A 14,948-nucleotide genomic window follows, 5' to 3' on the forward strand; every position below is an offset into this window, starting at 1 on the left:
CCATTAGGGAGCCCTTTTTGGCTGTTTTTGAGGATAGAATTGTGCTCAAAACACATCCGGGATTTCTCCCCAAGGTTTCCTCCTCCTTTCATAGGTCTCGGGATATAGTTTTGCCAACCTTCTGTTCTGCTCCTGCAAGCAGGGAGGAGGAAACATTAAGTTTATAGGATGTTAGGAGTCTTTTTGTCGGTCTATCTTTGATCCAGAGAATTCAGGAATTCGGATTCTCTTTTTGTTCTCTTTGCAGGAGCACGGAAGGGTTCCAAAGGCTTCCAAGTCCACTGTAGCTAGATGGATTAGGATGGCTATCACGGAATCATATAGTTTATTAGAAATTCCTCCCCCATTTGTTAATTCACATTCAAGCAGATCCTTGTCAGTATCCTGGGCAGAGAGAGCCGGTGCCTCGCCAGAACAGGTATGTAAGGCTGCCACCTGGTCCAGCTTTTCCACCTTCGTGAAGCATTATTGCCTGGATCTTCTTTCTATCAAGAATCAGGCATTTGGGCACACAGTCCTCCAGGCAGTAGCCCCACTCTAGTTGGGTAGGTTCTCGATTGTCGTCTCAAGGAGGCTGTCCTGGAAGACGCTTGGAGAAAACCAGAGTTAGACTTACCGGTAACTCCTTTTCTACGGGTCTTCCAGGGCAGCCGGGATTTCCCACCCTAAGATTGTCCGGTAATGTATATTTATGCTTAAATGGTTATGTCTTTTAGTGTCTTCCTGTGATTCTTGAGTAAAACTGAAGAGGGAGGCCTGGAGGTCCACCTTTAAAGTACTGTGCTTATGCATTTCCTGTCCCGGAGGGAGGAGCTCTACGTCTGAAGGAGACTGTCCTGGAAGACTTGTAGAAAAGGAGTTACCGGTAAGTTTAACTCTGGATTCCTGCCAAAACTCAGATGCTCCTGGATGCACTGGCAATGGGGTTTTTTTCTGCCTCTAAAATCTCTTGCCACTAAACGCTGCTAAAAGCCTATGTGTGCATGGACATATAGGCTAAGATGCAAGGGAGTTTAGAGGCAGGAACAAAAATGCCTGATGACCCTAGAAGCAGCTGCAAAGATGTCCAGTGTGCATAAACAGTAAATTATTATGCCTGTGTAAAGCTGGCCTACATCTTCCCCTCCTCTGACACTGAATCACAATTCGGAGGTGATTGACAGGCAATGCACAGGTGATGTGATGCCATGTTTTGTCAAGAAATGCAGCACAACCGGTGCTTGTTACCCACTGATCACTACACGTTGGGTAGGGTTTGCTCCACCATCCATTTTTACCGCACCTCTAAACTTAGCCTAAACGTTTCACCCTACATTTAAATTATTACATTTGTTAGTTTTAAAAGCGAGTCTTGATCTTCAGTTGCCATGGTGCTGCACATGTGATCAGCTATGACACCAGTTATTTTATGGCTTACCAGTTTGGTTGAGCACCCAGTCAATTATGACATTTAAAGGATAAGGTGCTGCAGCTGCCCCTACATGCCTCCTTCCCCTCGAGTTTCCACTGTGACAGCAAACCAGAGATCTCCCCATGTCTGCTGTCACAGTTCAGAAAAGACACAGCCATGTGGGGCTCCACCCACCCAAGCGCGTCATTCATTCACAGAAATCTTTGAATGAAAAACTACAAGTCCTGACAGCATTTGCGGTTGTTGGCTTGAAGTTCTCAGGGAACTACCATGGCACTGTTGAGCACTGTGGTAGTTCATTCTCTTCCTGTCTGTGTATATTTGCCTGCTCGTACGAGGTACAAACATACAGACAGGTCTGCAGGTGTCCTGCATGGCACCTGCAATCTGCTGATCGCGGATGCAATGCTCTCTAGGTTCCTAGTAAAAAAAAAAAAATGCACATTTTTTTTTTTTTTACCTACAAAAAGATGTGAATTTATTTATTTTTACTAACTTACCCTTTAACATTTACAGCATTACTTGAATCTGTTTTACAACACCAAAATTTAGCTGTTTTGGGTTTACTTCCACTAAGTTCACACAAGCAAAGAGCTGAAGTAAAAAAACAGTTGTTTGCATCAGGCTAGCAACACCTTCATCTGTTGTTTACCTTACTGCCAAAGAAGGCAGTTCAGACTAGCTCAAAGTTTTCACTGCATTTTACACCAGCCTACTGAGAACATGCTACAACCATAGGCCAGATTCAGCTATTGTAGTGTGATATGGGCTATGAATTCTTTACTAAAGTCTGAGGCTGCCAGCACAGGCTGTTTACAGGGTCTTCTTCAGACTTTGGAAAGCTTCTTCAGCTTTGGGATTCCACTTAATTGCTATAGAGGAGCTTTTGCCCATAGTAAGGTCAGTTAATGGTGTTGCCATTGTAGCAAAATTTGGGATGAATCTCCAATAATGTGCAACGATGTCTAGGAAGGTTCTCACTTGTTGTTTTTTTATTGGCAGGAGCAGGCCAGTCTCTAATGGCTTCCACTTTATGAAAATGGGGTTTGGTTTGGCCCTGCCCAATGGGGTATCCCAGATGATGGGTCTCTTATAACCCTATAGTGCACTTCTTTGGATTTGCTGTTAAGCCCATGTTTCTAATGGAATTTATGACCTCCTGCACTTTAGATATGTAACTTTCCCAATCTGCTCCAAATAACCGTATCATCTAAATAGGCCGCCGAAGAGTTGATGTGGGCTAAGGATCTCATCCATCATCTGCTGGAATGTAGCAGGCACTCCATTTAACCCAAAGGGCATCCAGACATACTACCACAAGCCCTATAGATTTGCAAAGTTGTTTTTTCTTTTGCTTCCTCTGTCAAGAAAACCTGCCCATATCCTCTAGTGAGATAAAAGGTGGTTATGTACTGGTGGGGCCCAACTATTTCATCAACCCAGGGCATGGGGTAGGTGTCAAACTTTGACACTTCGCTCAGTTTCGCATCTGACTTGGGAACCAAGACTATAGGACTACGCCATTCACGTTTAGACTTCTCTATCATTCCGAGGTCTATCTTCCACTGTACCTCTTCAGCTGCTGCCTGTCTGCAGGCCTCTGGAAGGCTTAAGCCACGGTTGCACCTTCGTGTCAACGACAATGTCATGTTTAATTACATTTGTGCAGCCTGGCAACTTTGAGAAGAAATCTTTAGTACAGTGTTGAAACTCTCTAACTTCCTGCTGTTATGATACTGACATAGACACAGGTATATGAACCTCATTTATGCCTTCCTCTTCCCTCAGTGGCTGATCACCCAGGGCTAGGAGGGCTTTCCTATCTTTCCAGGCTATCATGTGATTAAATTCACATGATAGATCTGTTTCTTCTTCCACTTCTCTGATTGGTATACCTTATAGTTTACCTCCCCAACCTTTTCCAGCATTTGATAGGGTCCTTGCCACTTGGCTAGGAACTTTCCACCATGGAGAATAAAATGAGCATACAATCCCCCGAATGGAAAGTTCAAACCTCTGCAGACCTGTTGTATACTTGACTCTGCGCTTCCTGAGCTTGCTGCATGTGTTTTTGGACAAGGGGCATTACCGAGGTAGTTCAAAGGGTGATTCAGGTGTTGCAATCTGATAAACAACTCTCAGACTAAGGCTTAAACTTTACAGTGCCAGACCAGCAGTCTCCATCTGCTTGTGTATAGACATCCAAATCACATCATGTCGGCAACAAGGGGAGTATAAAAGCTTCTTTATTAATTCCAAAGAGTAAAATGCTCCACAGAGCAACACTTTTCCATCAAAAGTTATCATACCAAGGTAACTCTATCCTGCATTTCTGAGATATGCTCTATGACACTCCAGTAGGACATAGTGTCCATCTCCTAGGTTTCTTTTGCAATATCTAGGGTGAGAAAGGGTGGGCTATAGTAATGAGGCATAGGGGCTGACTTTTACCACTTAGGGCAAGACTCATAGTAGTTGTTCAAATCTGCATGTATCCCCAGCCAAAAGAAAAGTTGTAAAATACGTTCCTTGGTCTTTTCATATGCCAGGTGACCCCCCCCAAGGGGATGTGTATGGGCCAACTTCAGTAGTGCCCTCCTATAAGGGTCGGGCAGCACGAGCTGTTCCACAAGCTCATCCTGAATTTTGTCAACCCGATACAACATGTCATTGTTAACTACCATATGAAGAAGCCTTCTCAAGCTACCAGTGTCCTATGGTTTACCTTAATATTTCTGGGCTTATTCAAAAGTACCTGAAGTTGATCTCTTGGTGAGGCATACCATGGGTCTCAGGGGCTACCTCTGGTTCACCTTCAGAAACTGCTAGGAGAAAAAGATACATTTTCATCAGGGGTCATCCCTACAGCATTTTCATCAACCTTTGGTCCAGGCTCCAGACTCTTCCTTCCTACTGCAGAGTTCCTGAAACAGTGGGTGGAAAGTCTCTCCCCAGTATTACACTATTCAATAAGATTAGGGGTCCTGAGCTGGTTTTAAAGGTCCTCAGCACTGCGGGGTACTTTTTACAGTCACCATGCAGACATACCACTCCTACATGATGTTGGGTCAACTGATCAGGATCCACAAGCTGGATATGAACCAGGGTGACCAGCCTTTCAGAGTCCAGGAGGGCATGCACATTCTAAGCCCCTTATCTTTACAATAGAGCTTGTCCAGATCAGCAACTAGGCTCGGACGAGCAAACAAGGACACATATTGGGCTATATCACACTCTATAGGCTTAGAGCTCAGGGGGACGCTTGGCAGCAATGTGACCCCCCCCCCCCCCCCACTGCACTACTAACACTGGGGAGGCCCATGGGTACCGCCTGGTTTCCCAGATGGGGCCTTCCAGCAGGAGGTGCCCCGGCTCCTTTTTGTCAGTCTCTCGGGCCTTCCCCTTTTTGGCTTTATAGGTTGTGAGGCTGGGTTCGACCTGGTTCCTACAGGGGGTGGCCTTTTGGCTGTTTGGGACCTTGAAACTGTAGACCCCCTAAAGAGGTACTCTGCAGCAATGTAGCGATCCACCAGTTCAACCAGATCATCCTCGACTCAAGCAGTCACCTAAGCCTCAGTGCTCACCAGCTGGGCAACTAATAGTCTTCTGCACAAAAATGGCAACCGTGATAACCTATAACCAGCCTTAGCAGTGAGGTGCACATGGAAGGGCAATACAAATCACAGACAGAAAAAAGGATTTCCCAGCAACACTTACCTGCCAGCCTGCGAAACAACCAATATGGCCCTGTCTAATAGTTTCCGTTAAAAACAGAGGGTTTTGTTTGCACACATTTGCAAATACATGCATAAGCCACTGTCCCACGTCAAGTGTCCTCTGTATACTATGGACTTAACTAAAATTTTCAAAGCCTCCATAGTAGAAGCACATGTATAAATGGATAGGTTAAGGGCAGGTGTGCCTGGAGGAGCCCATTCCTCCTTAAAAAGGTACAGGGACGCATGTAACGCCCAGCTATACAATATGACAGCAAAGGCATCCAGTGCGTCCCAGCGTCCAGATTAGGTAACTACACAAAAATGGCAACCGTCCCAACCTATAACCAGCCTTAGCAGTAAGATGCACATGGAAGGGCAATGCACATCACAGACAAAAAAATAAAAAATTTCCCAGCAACACTTACCATCCAGCCTGCGAAACAACCAAAATGGCCCTAATAGGTTGCGTTAAAAACAGAGGGTTTTGTTTGCACACATTTGCAAATACATGCTTAAGCCACAGTGCCATGTCAAGGGTCCTCTGTATACTGTGGACCTAACTAAAATTTTCAAAGCCTCCATTGTAAGAGCATATGTATAAATGGATATGTTAAGGGCAGGTGTGCCTGGAGGAACCCATCCCTCCTTTAAAAAGGTACAGGGATACACGTGACATACAAAATGACAGCAAAGGCATCCAGATTAGCCAACTACACAAAAATGTCAACCGTCCCAACCTATAACCAGCCTTAGCAATAAGGTGCGCATGCAAGGGCAATGCACATCATAGACAAAAAAAAAGAAGGATTTCCTGGAGGGACGCACTGGTTGGCTTTGCTGTCATTTTATATAGCTGGGTGTCATGTGCATCCCTGTAGCTTTAGGGAGGGATGGTATTAATGCAGAGTGAGCTCTGTATTATCAGCAGATGGATTGGGGACAGTAGAAGAAGGGGAGGATCAGAGAAGAGAGGATCAAACAGCCTCTTTACACAATGTGGAGGATTAACCCCTTAGGTACCACAGCAAGTATACCAAGCATGCTTTACTTTGTCTACAGATTTTACTGTTGTGGGTTTAGTAACACTTTAACAAAGCTTCAAGATTACATTTAGTCTGGCTTTCTGCAGAATAGAAAGGTTTAGCTGCATGTCGAGCTACACCCAGGGAAACGTGTAGCAAGGACAGAACAAGGGGTATTGCCACACATGCGAACTAGCCCTTATACGGTGTAAGCTTTTCAAATTTGGTCTTAAAATTCAACCACTCACAGCTTAATCTTATGTGGATGATGAGGTGTTCTCTCACCACAACTCACACACTTTACAGCCATTTCCACCTGGAGCTCTTTATAAGGTAGTCTGGCACCACAGCTAAGCCCTGACCATATACAGAAGGGCTCAATGTCTTGGTTAGACTCCGCTCTCAAGCTCAAGTTGAAGGAGGTGTAGGGTCAGGTGCCTGACATGACCTCGGCAGTCTTTAAAAAAAAAAAAAATGGTCTTGGATCAGGGGTTCAGTAAAGCAGAAAATCTGTCCATGCAGACCTTCATGAAAGATATATTACATCATTTTTGTGTCATTGCAGGTCTGCAGGAGATACAGGGAAAGGATAGAAACTGCTGGAACAGATGCCTCTTTCAGCTAATGTATTGCAAATATGTCCATTAACTGGGTGGAAAGGCATGTTATGAGATCCATGTGAAAGCCTCATACCCCAGGAAAGGACAAAAATATTGGCACCCCTGCATTTCTGTCAGAGAATGCACCACTTCGCCCAGAAAATTGTTGCAAGTACAAATGTTTATGCATTCTCATGTTTGTTTCTTTTGTTTGTATTGGTATAAACACAAAAAAGTGGAGAAACAAAAAATCTGACATATTCCACCAAAAACTCTAAAAGTGGACTGGACAAAATTATTGGCACCCTCAATTTATTATTTGGTAGCACACCCCTTTGAAAAAAAAAATCACTAAAATCAATCGTCTCCTGTAACCATCAATGAGTTCATACAGCTCTCTACTGTATGGGCCAGTCTTCTTTCACCAACTGCTCCAAATCTCTCAGATTGGAAGGGTTCCTCTTCTAACTGCTGTTTTGAGATCTCTCCACAGATGCTCTATGGAATTGAGATCTGGACTCATTGCTGGCCAGTTCAGTACTCTCCAGCGCTTTGTCTTAATTCATTCCTGGGTACTTTGGGTCTCTCAGCTTGTAAGCTCCAAGGAACAGGGCCCTCCTAACCCTTTTGTATTGTTGCTGTATTGTCTCCCGTTATATTGTAAAGCACTGAGCAAACTGTTGGCGCTATATAAATCTTGTATAATAATAATTATCCTGCTGTAAGACCCAAGACCTCTGACGGAGACCCAACTTTCTGACACTGTTCCCTACATTGCACCCCAGAATTCATTGGTAGTCTTCAGATAGCAATGCCAAGAACACTGTCAAGACATCCAGTGCTTGAAGCAGCAAAGTATCCACAAAACATCAGTGAACCTCCACCATGTTTGACTGTAGTTGCTTTTCTTAAAAGGCTTCATTGCTTTTTCTGAAAAACAGTACAATGATGAGCTATACGGAAAAAGCTGTAATTTTGTTTCGTCTGTCCACAGCACATTCTCCCAAAAGGATTTTGGCTTCCTCAGGTGAGTTTTGGCAAACTCCAATCAGGGCGTTTTTATGTTTGTGTCAGCAGTGGAGTCCTCCTGGGTTTCCTACCATAGCATCCCTTTTGATTCAGATGGCGACGTATAGTGCGAGCTGACATGGTTGTACCCTGTGCCTGAATGTCAGCTTGAATTTGATTGAGGTTCTTCATCCACCATTCAAACAATCCTCTTTGCAATCTTTGATCAATTTTTCTCTTACATCAACATCCAGGGAGATTAGCTACAGTGCCATGGGCTGTAAACTTCTTTACAATGTTGTGCACAGTGGACACAGGAACATTAAGATCTCTGGAGATGGACTTGTAACCTTCAGATTGTCCATGCTTTTCCAAAATTTTGTTCTCAAATCCTCAGACAATTCTTTGCTGCTCTCTCTCTTCTTCCATGCTCCAAAAATGTTCACCGTTTTAACTGGTTGCCGGTGTGATTTCTATATATTTGTCAGCACCTGTTAATTGATACAGGTGAGTTTAATTACAAATTACAGGAGCATCACAAACCTAGAATGCAATTGTTTCTTACAATTTTGAGACAGTGCCAAAAATTTTGTCCAGTCCATTTTTGGAATTTTGGATGGAATGTGTCAGAATTGGCTTTTTGTTTCTCCACTTTTTGTGTCATACCAATACAAACAAACATGAAAATGCCTAAACATTTGTAATTGCAACAATTTTCTGGACGGAGTGGTGCATTATGCGACAGAAATGTAGGGGTGCCAAGATTTTTGACCATGACTATTTCTAGAGCTGTGGTGTAAAGAACCTGGTTTGGATCCTAATGCAAATGGCTTCTGGACAGGTACGTGGATCGTTATTTGCAGGTTAAAGAAAGACTTCCACAGGGAACCTCTAACATCAGCAACCCTGCTTCTCTTTGGGATTCTCCACTGGAATCCTATACTACTCTGACCAGCCGTAAACAAGGTGTGGAAGACCTTGCCATATACAGGGGAAGTGCAGTGAACCTGCTTGCAGGTCCTGCTGGGTTGTAGGCCATGAGGCCAACGACTGCCTGAGGTCCAAGGTTTGTAACCTCTGTGAGGTGGCAGACCATATCGACAAGGACTGTACTCAGAAAACAAGAACCTGCTCTGGAGCTCTGATGCAGAGTAAAACACCAACCAGTGCTGGCAAGATGCTGAAGGTATCCAAGAAGACCAAGGGAAGAAAAGGCTCCTCTGAATCTACTGCCCCCTCCCACTGCTGGCCTGCCCTAGAAGCATCTCCCCCAACCCATCCTTCACCTCTGTGCCCAAGGAACCCCAGTCTGCCTAGGCCCTTTTCTGTCTCCCATCCTTGACCTGTCCTCCTAAGAGGACTTCTCGCTGCAGTGTCCCCACCCCTTCCCCCATGGACCTATTAGTGGGTAGCCGGAAGCCCAAGATGAAAGCCAGTCTGCTGGTAAAAGGACACCCTCACCACCACATGCCTTGCAGTGATGCTGCAAAACCACACTGGATTGGAGCAACTGGGGGAGGACTTGAGTTTGCAGGGGAGGAGGAGGTCGAGCCCCAGACGGTGTGCAACATCACCATGGAGCTCGACAAGGCAATCAAAGAGGTCTTCCAGCAGTTCAGAGCATTGGCCAAGCAATGAAGCCAGAGGAGTTTCAGCCCCTGCTGTCTAGACTTTCATCTCTTTTACATGATGGCTAAGATCTTTATCTTCTCCATTAATGTAAGGAGTATCAAGGACATATCTAGGGGGATAGGCTGTACTGACCTTTCTTTCTTCCCATAAGAGTGATGTCTATATGCTGCAGAATTGTGCCCTGCCTTTCTCTAGGAGGTACATTCATCTGTATTTTCAGTGGACCCACATTCCCTCTTACTGGTCTGGAAGTGGTTGACTACAAATTTGCAGGGGTAGCCATTCTCGTCAGCGGCGGCTGTCTCATGGTTGAATCTGTCCAGGACTTTGTCTGTGACAGACTATTGCTCATAGATAGGTTTATGGGCAGGGGATTAGGCTTGTCAACATGTATATCTTTCCAAAAAAGAGTGCATGGTTGGAGCACTTCTAGATTCTGTGGATCCAGCTTGTCACCTCCAGAACCATAGTGCTTGGGGTTGATTCTCACTTCCCTATAGAGGAGGATGGGTGCAGCTCCAGCATGTAATGTATGCCAAACTTGATGTTACATCTAGGCTGCTCAGGAGATGATCACACAGGCCTCCTTAAAGGATCTCATGGGCTCCATGGGGAACAAAGCCTTGAACGACTCTTGTTGTCACCCTGATGGATCTGTGCATTCCAGGATTGAATTTGTGTTTACCTCTAGGGCAGTCAGTCATGGTGGGTACTCTGTGGTCCTCTGCTTTCTCTCTGATGACAGGGCCGTTCACTTTCACTTAGGTGAGTGGGTTTGCCCCTTCCCTGGGCTCCTGGAAGTTGAACTGCACACAGCTGGGAAATGAGAAACTACTGGAGGAAAGGGAGGCATACATCACATGGCAGGAGGAGAAGAGGTTCTTTGTAGGGTGAACGACTGGTGTGTGCTAAGTGGATGGGAACTTGGGAGACTGCAGCTTCAATTGCAGTCACCTCAGGACCTTAACCCCTTCATGCCTAAGGGTAAAACAAATCTAAATGCCTAAGCACAATTCTGCAACGTTGACATGTGTTAGTAAAACCGTACATATTATCACAACTACTTTCCAGGTGGATTATACCTTGTTTTTTTCAGGACAAATTGGGCTTTCATTTGGTGGTAAATGGTAATGGATAGCTCCTAATTTTTTTTATTACCAAAGGAAAACTGGCCCAAAATAGTAAAAAAAAAAAAATAGTTTTTTTTTATTTAGCTGTGTGTTTCTTGTTACGACTATAACCTACCTCCATTAAACAACCCAAAATAAATTCTCCAGCTCTTGACAATCACAGCGATACCATATATGTGTATGTTATTTGTACCCGTAGTACAGCCCAGAAACAATAGTGCGCATTTTGTTTTGGTCTTTTTTTTACCTAAAACACACTGACACTGACATTAACGTTAACTGACACCAATTTTTTTTTAAACCCTGACCCAAACACTAACCCTGGTACTGAACTAGATCAAACATTGATCTAGGTATTTTTCTTTATTTTATTTATCTTTTCTTACGAACATTTTTTTATCTCTCTATGTCAGGAGTTAGAGAGATACAATATATCTCTCCTCTTCATTCATAGAGAGAAAAAAAACAAGGGGGCCGAGCTGCAGAGTGACTGATCACTGTGATAGCCAATCAGAGGCTATCACAGTGATCACATGACCCAGAACTGGGAGTCCCGGGTCCCGATCATTAGAACGGGACCCGGGGCTCTCAATGACACAGCGGTTTCTGTGCTGGGAGCGCGCGGAGCGGCACGATCCCAGCACAAAGACAGGCACGCATATATGCGCCCCCACGGAAAAAAGCCCAGTTCCGTGAGGCCGCATATTTGTGTGCCGTCGGCGTCAAGGGGTTAAACACTATCACTGAAACATGAGGCAGGTCCTGGAGAATATCAGTTAGCACCTGAAAGGACACTTTGAGAAAGAATCCAGACCCACTGTTACAAGGTGGAGAATCTGGAAAAAAGGTGAGAACTCTTTCAAGTGTGCGCACTTGGTTCTGGTCAGTCTTAACTAGGAAAAGGTCTTTGTCCATGTCTCCCAAAGGTTCATATGCAGAGCCCTGTATAGGTTTGTTCTTGGGCAATTGTTTTGTTCAAATGTTACCTGATGTACCATGACATTTGCAGTACAGAAGGTCAATCAAGTGCTCACTCTACATGAATGACGTGACAGTGTTCTTGCGCTGACCAGCATTCCATCAGTTTGCTTGTCCAGACCCACAATGACTTCATCCAAGCTTTGGGGGTAAAAATCAACTGCAGGAAGTCAGAGTCTACGTCCATTTCCTTTAACATCAGAGTGGCTTACATCAAAATCCTTGGAATCTGGTTTGTTGCTGAGAGCGCAGCTTTGAAACCAAAAATTTAGCCTCTGGAATATCCAAGGTCTCACCATTAAAGGAAAGACCATTTCTTTGTAGCGAGTTCTCCCTGTGTTGCAGTACTTTGCCCAGGCCTGGTGCCCCAAGGTCAACACCTGTAAGACCATCACCAGGACAGTGTTTTATATCATCTCATCATATCATCAAGGGGCTCAAAGATGGACAGAGTAAAGTGGGTACTCGTGATCAAGGAGCCCTTCAAAGGTTGTAAGAGCGTTCCCAACATCGCTAATCAATTAAGGGTGTTCTTTGCTTGCAAGTGCATCCACAGGTCTTTGATTAAATTATGGACTCTGGTGGCAACTTCTGGTTCCTTTTTTTTCTCCTGCCCCTTTGGAGGTTCCTTGGATGAGACAGCACCAGCCCCTGTAACTGGACACTCCTTGGTTTCACTTAGTTTTAACTTAAAAATAAAACATGTTTTGGGGGTCAGACCCCCCCCCCCTTTTTTTTTCAGGGATTCACTTAAAACAAGAAACTTGAATGGTCTCAAAATAGAGCTTTTCTGTGTGAACCTGTGTAGGGAATTTAATTGCTAGATTAGGAGAGTTACTGGCCAACAGGTGCATAAGCAGGTGTTGATTGCTCTGACAGTTACTACTGACCGGTAACTCTCCTAATCCAATGTAGCGCTACCCCTGCAGGAGCCACTTGGTAATTTGGGTTCTTTGTTCTGTGCCTTCATTCCAAGAACAGCCTCAGCCCCTCTGACAAACCTGGTTTAATAAAGTTTACTGGAAACAGCTATAAGAACTTGAGTACAGATACCTTTAACTTTGCTTTGAAGTAGTACCAGGAAATAAATACAAGACTGTTTAGTGGTAAATTAACTTTGTATTGGTATAATAAATGAGCACACCGAAGGTAGGTTGAGACTCAGTTCAGTAGATGGCATAATCACTATGCCAAGGTAACTTAGAATAGAGTTCTATACTACTAGACTGGAATTAACTCATGAATCAGCAAAATCAGCAAGAAACAGTGCATACAAGCCTTAACTGCAATGTAAGATAATAGTACTATAACTAGTTTAGCGTGCACTCTAGAAATATGGCTAGAATACAGTGCAATGCTCCCTGAGAGGTACCTCTTAGCATAAGCAATAGGTAAAGGTCTCTGTGTAGCAGCTGTAAAGGGGCAGTCTTCAGTCAAAATCTCCAGCTAGCTAGTGTTGAGGCCCAGTTGTACAGTTGGTGCACATGAGTACAGTCCTAGTCACATCTGAAGGTAACAAATTTGGCTACTAGATGGCTGTATGGTAAGTTCCTAAAGGGCTTAGTCACTCTATAGCAGTGGGTAGTAAATCCCCACAGCAGCAACTCACCATCTGATCACACACCGCAATTAGTCCACTTTGTGCTCTGCACCCTGGTAACTCTATCGGCACCCCTGAACTCAGAACTCTGGATTATGCTCAGGCCACCAATATGCAGCAGTGATAGTGCACTCTCTGGTCCCCCTCATGGCAAGAGGACATTATGTCCTGTACAACTCAGCAAACTGCATTTATTTCCCCTCCCAGAAATCTCTCTGGGGAATGTAGTTCAAAAGCTTTCAATCACCACAGCATATTCTCTCCTCCAGACTTCCCACAGTGCATTGCTGCCTGATTCAGTCTAGTGAACTCTTCCTGCTCAGCATCTCCCTCCTTTTGCTGAAACAGCTGTTAACCAATTAGGCACCACAAGGCAGCAGCTGCAGCCAGTGTTTCTCTCACTTTCCATTCTTAGAAAAGCACCTGGCTGCACCAGTAATAGCTTCCCTATGTATATTAATACAAGAAAGCCATATTTTGAGTCCATTTAGGGGTCCTTTTTTTTAAATGAAGCCCTGATGAAGGGTTTTATTTTTCTGACCCCAAAACACATTGATTTTTGCTAGCGTAAACCAGTAAATGAATTTGGACTCCATTTTCCTTTGGTTTGATCTGGTGCTCTTTCCATTGGTGCATTTTTTTTTTTTGAGGGGGGGGGACCTGCTGGGTACGAACTGAAGGGTAGCTCTGTCTGTTGTGAGCAGCCTAACCTCAGAATGTTTTTGTCCTCTCATTAACTCACACCAAAGTCCCACTGCCTCTTGGATGTTTTTTTCTTTATTAGAGCAAAATATGTCTGGCATAGATATGGTTTCATGCCGTGTCATGCATGAGAGAAACCTGTGCAAATACAGGCCTGCCGCTTCTACATCATCCACGAAGAAACCGCTTTGCACATCTTCTGGCAGTGCTCCTTTGCATAAGACCAGTTACGGCCCTGGAACATGAATGCAAAGACTTTGTACTGCAAGCAGCCATCATACACCTTAGGGAATTGCATGGACTATTTTGTGGTCCATTTAGACAAAAGGACATAGATGGTGCCTGACGGGTGATGTGTTCCTTAATGATGCACAGGACAGTACCTCATCTACCACAGCAAGAGGATATTGATTGAGGACTATCGCAGACTGGTCCACAGTCTCAGAGTCTATAACCTTCCATTTTTGTTGTTTAAATAGCAGAAAAAATGCATGAAAAATGTATCCCTTAAAATCATATGGAACTCTTCACAATGCAGGTACATTTTGGCACATTGCAATGTTTTGCTGGCTGGAAAATAAAAAGAGTTGGAGATTTGAGTAGAAAGTGAAAAACAGTTTTGCTTTTGACTGCTGGTGCTTGTAGTGGTTTTATTTTCTTCTTTGGGGTCTTGCTAGCAGCTTTTACTTTTTTAAAATCACTTTTTTGTCACTTTTTAAATAGCATTTTTCCCCTTTCTTTCCTTTAGTCTGCTAATTAAGGGGATGGTTTAATTGGTCACAGGTGCTATAGGTATTACATAACTTTCTGTAGAGCTCACTCTGAGCTTGCTCGTTCTTGAGCTTGCCTGTATTTTGTTTAATGGACCTTTGATCAAGTGGACATTTGATCAAGTGGAGTTAAAAAAAAAAACAAAGTTGAAAACAGGAGTCTTTTAACCTGTAAGTGACAACTGATATTTCCTGTTAGTAATAATGATATTGTAACTTGGATAATGAGTGCTAGCAGGGTTGAAGGTTTTGTGCAGTGCACAGTGTGTCACATACATGCAACAATGAAGCAACAGCTCCGGGACTGATACCGCTGCAACAGATGTGCGCGGGTTGCCTTTCTGGAAGCTCGTGTTAGAAATCTGGAGGAGCAAGTT

General features: G+C 44.1%; 1 protein-coding gene across 1 annotated transcript in view; it reads right to left on the bottom strand.

Moving 5' to 3' along the window:
• Positions 1 to 11,669: 11,669 nt before the first annotated feature.
• LOC149468491 (uncharacterized) overlaps positions 11,670 to 14,948 on the bottom strand; it is a 110,871-nt gene continuing 107,592 nt past the window's right edge. Inside the window, exon 5 of the mRNA XM_089670121.1 lies at positions 11,670 to 11,879. Within this exon, the coding sequence (XP_089526247.1) occupies positions 11,670 to 11,879 (210 nt within the window). The remainder of the gene's footprint in view (positions 11,880 to 14,948) is intronic.

Source organism: Staurois parvus, unplaced genomic scaffold, assembly GCF_062004578.1.
Source record: "Staurois parvus isolate SC_StPar_1 unplaced genomic scaffold, SC_StPar_1.0 ptg000086l, whole genome shotgun sequence".
Classification (NCBI taxonomy): Eukaryota; Metazoa; Chordata; class Amphibia; order Anura; family Ranidae; genus Staurois; species Staurois parvus.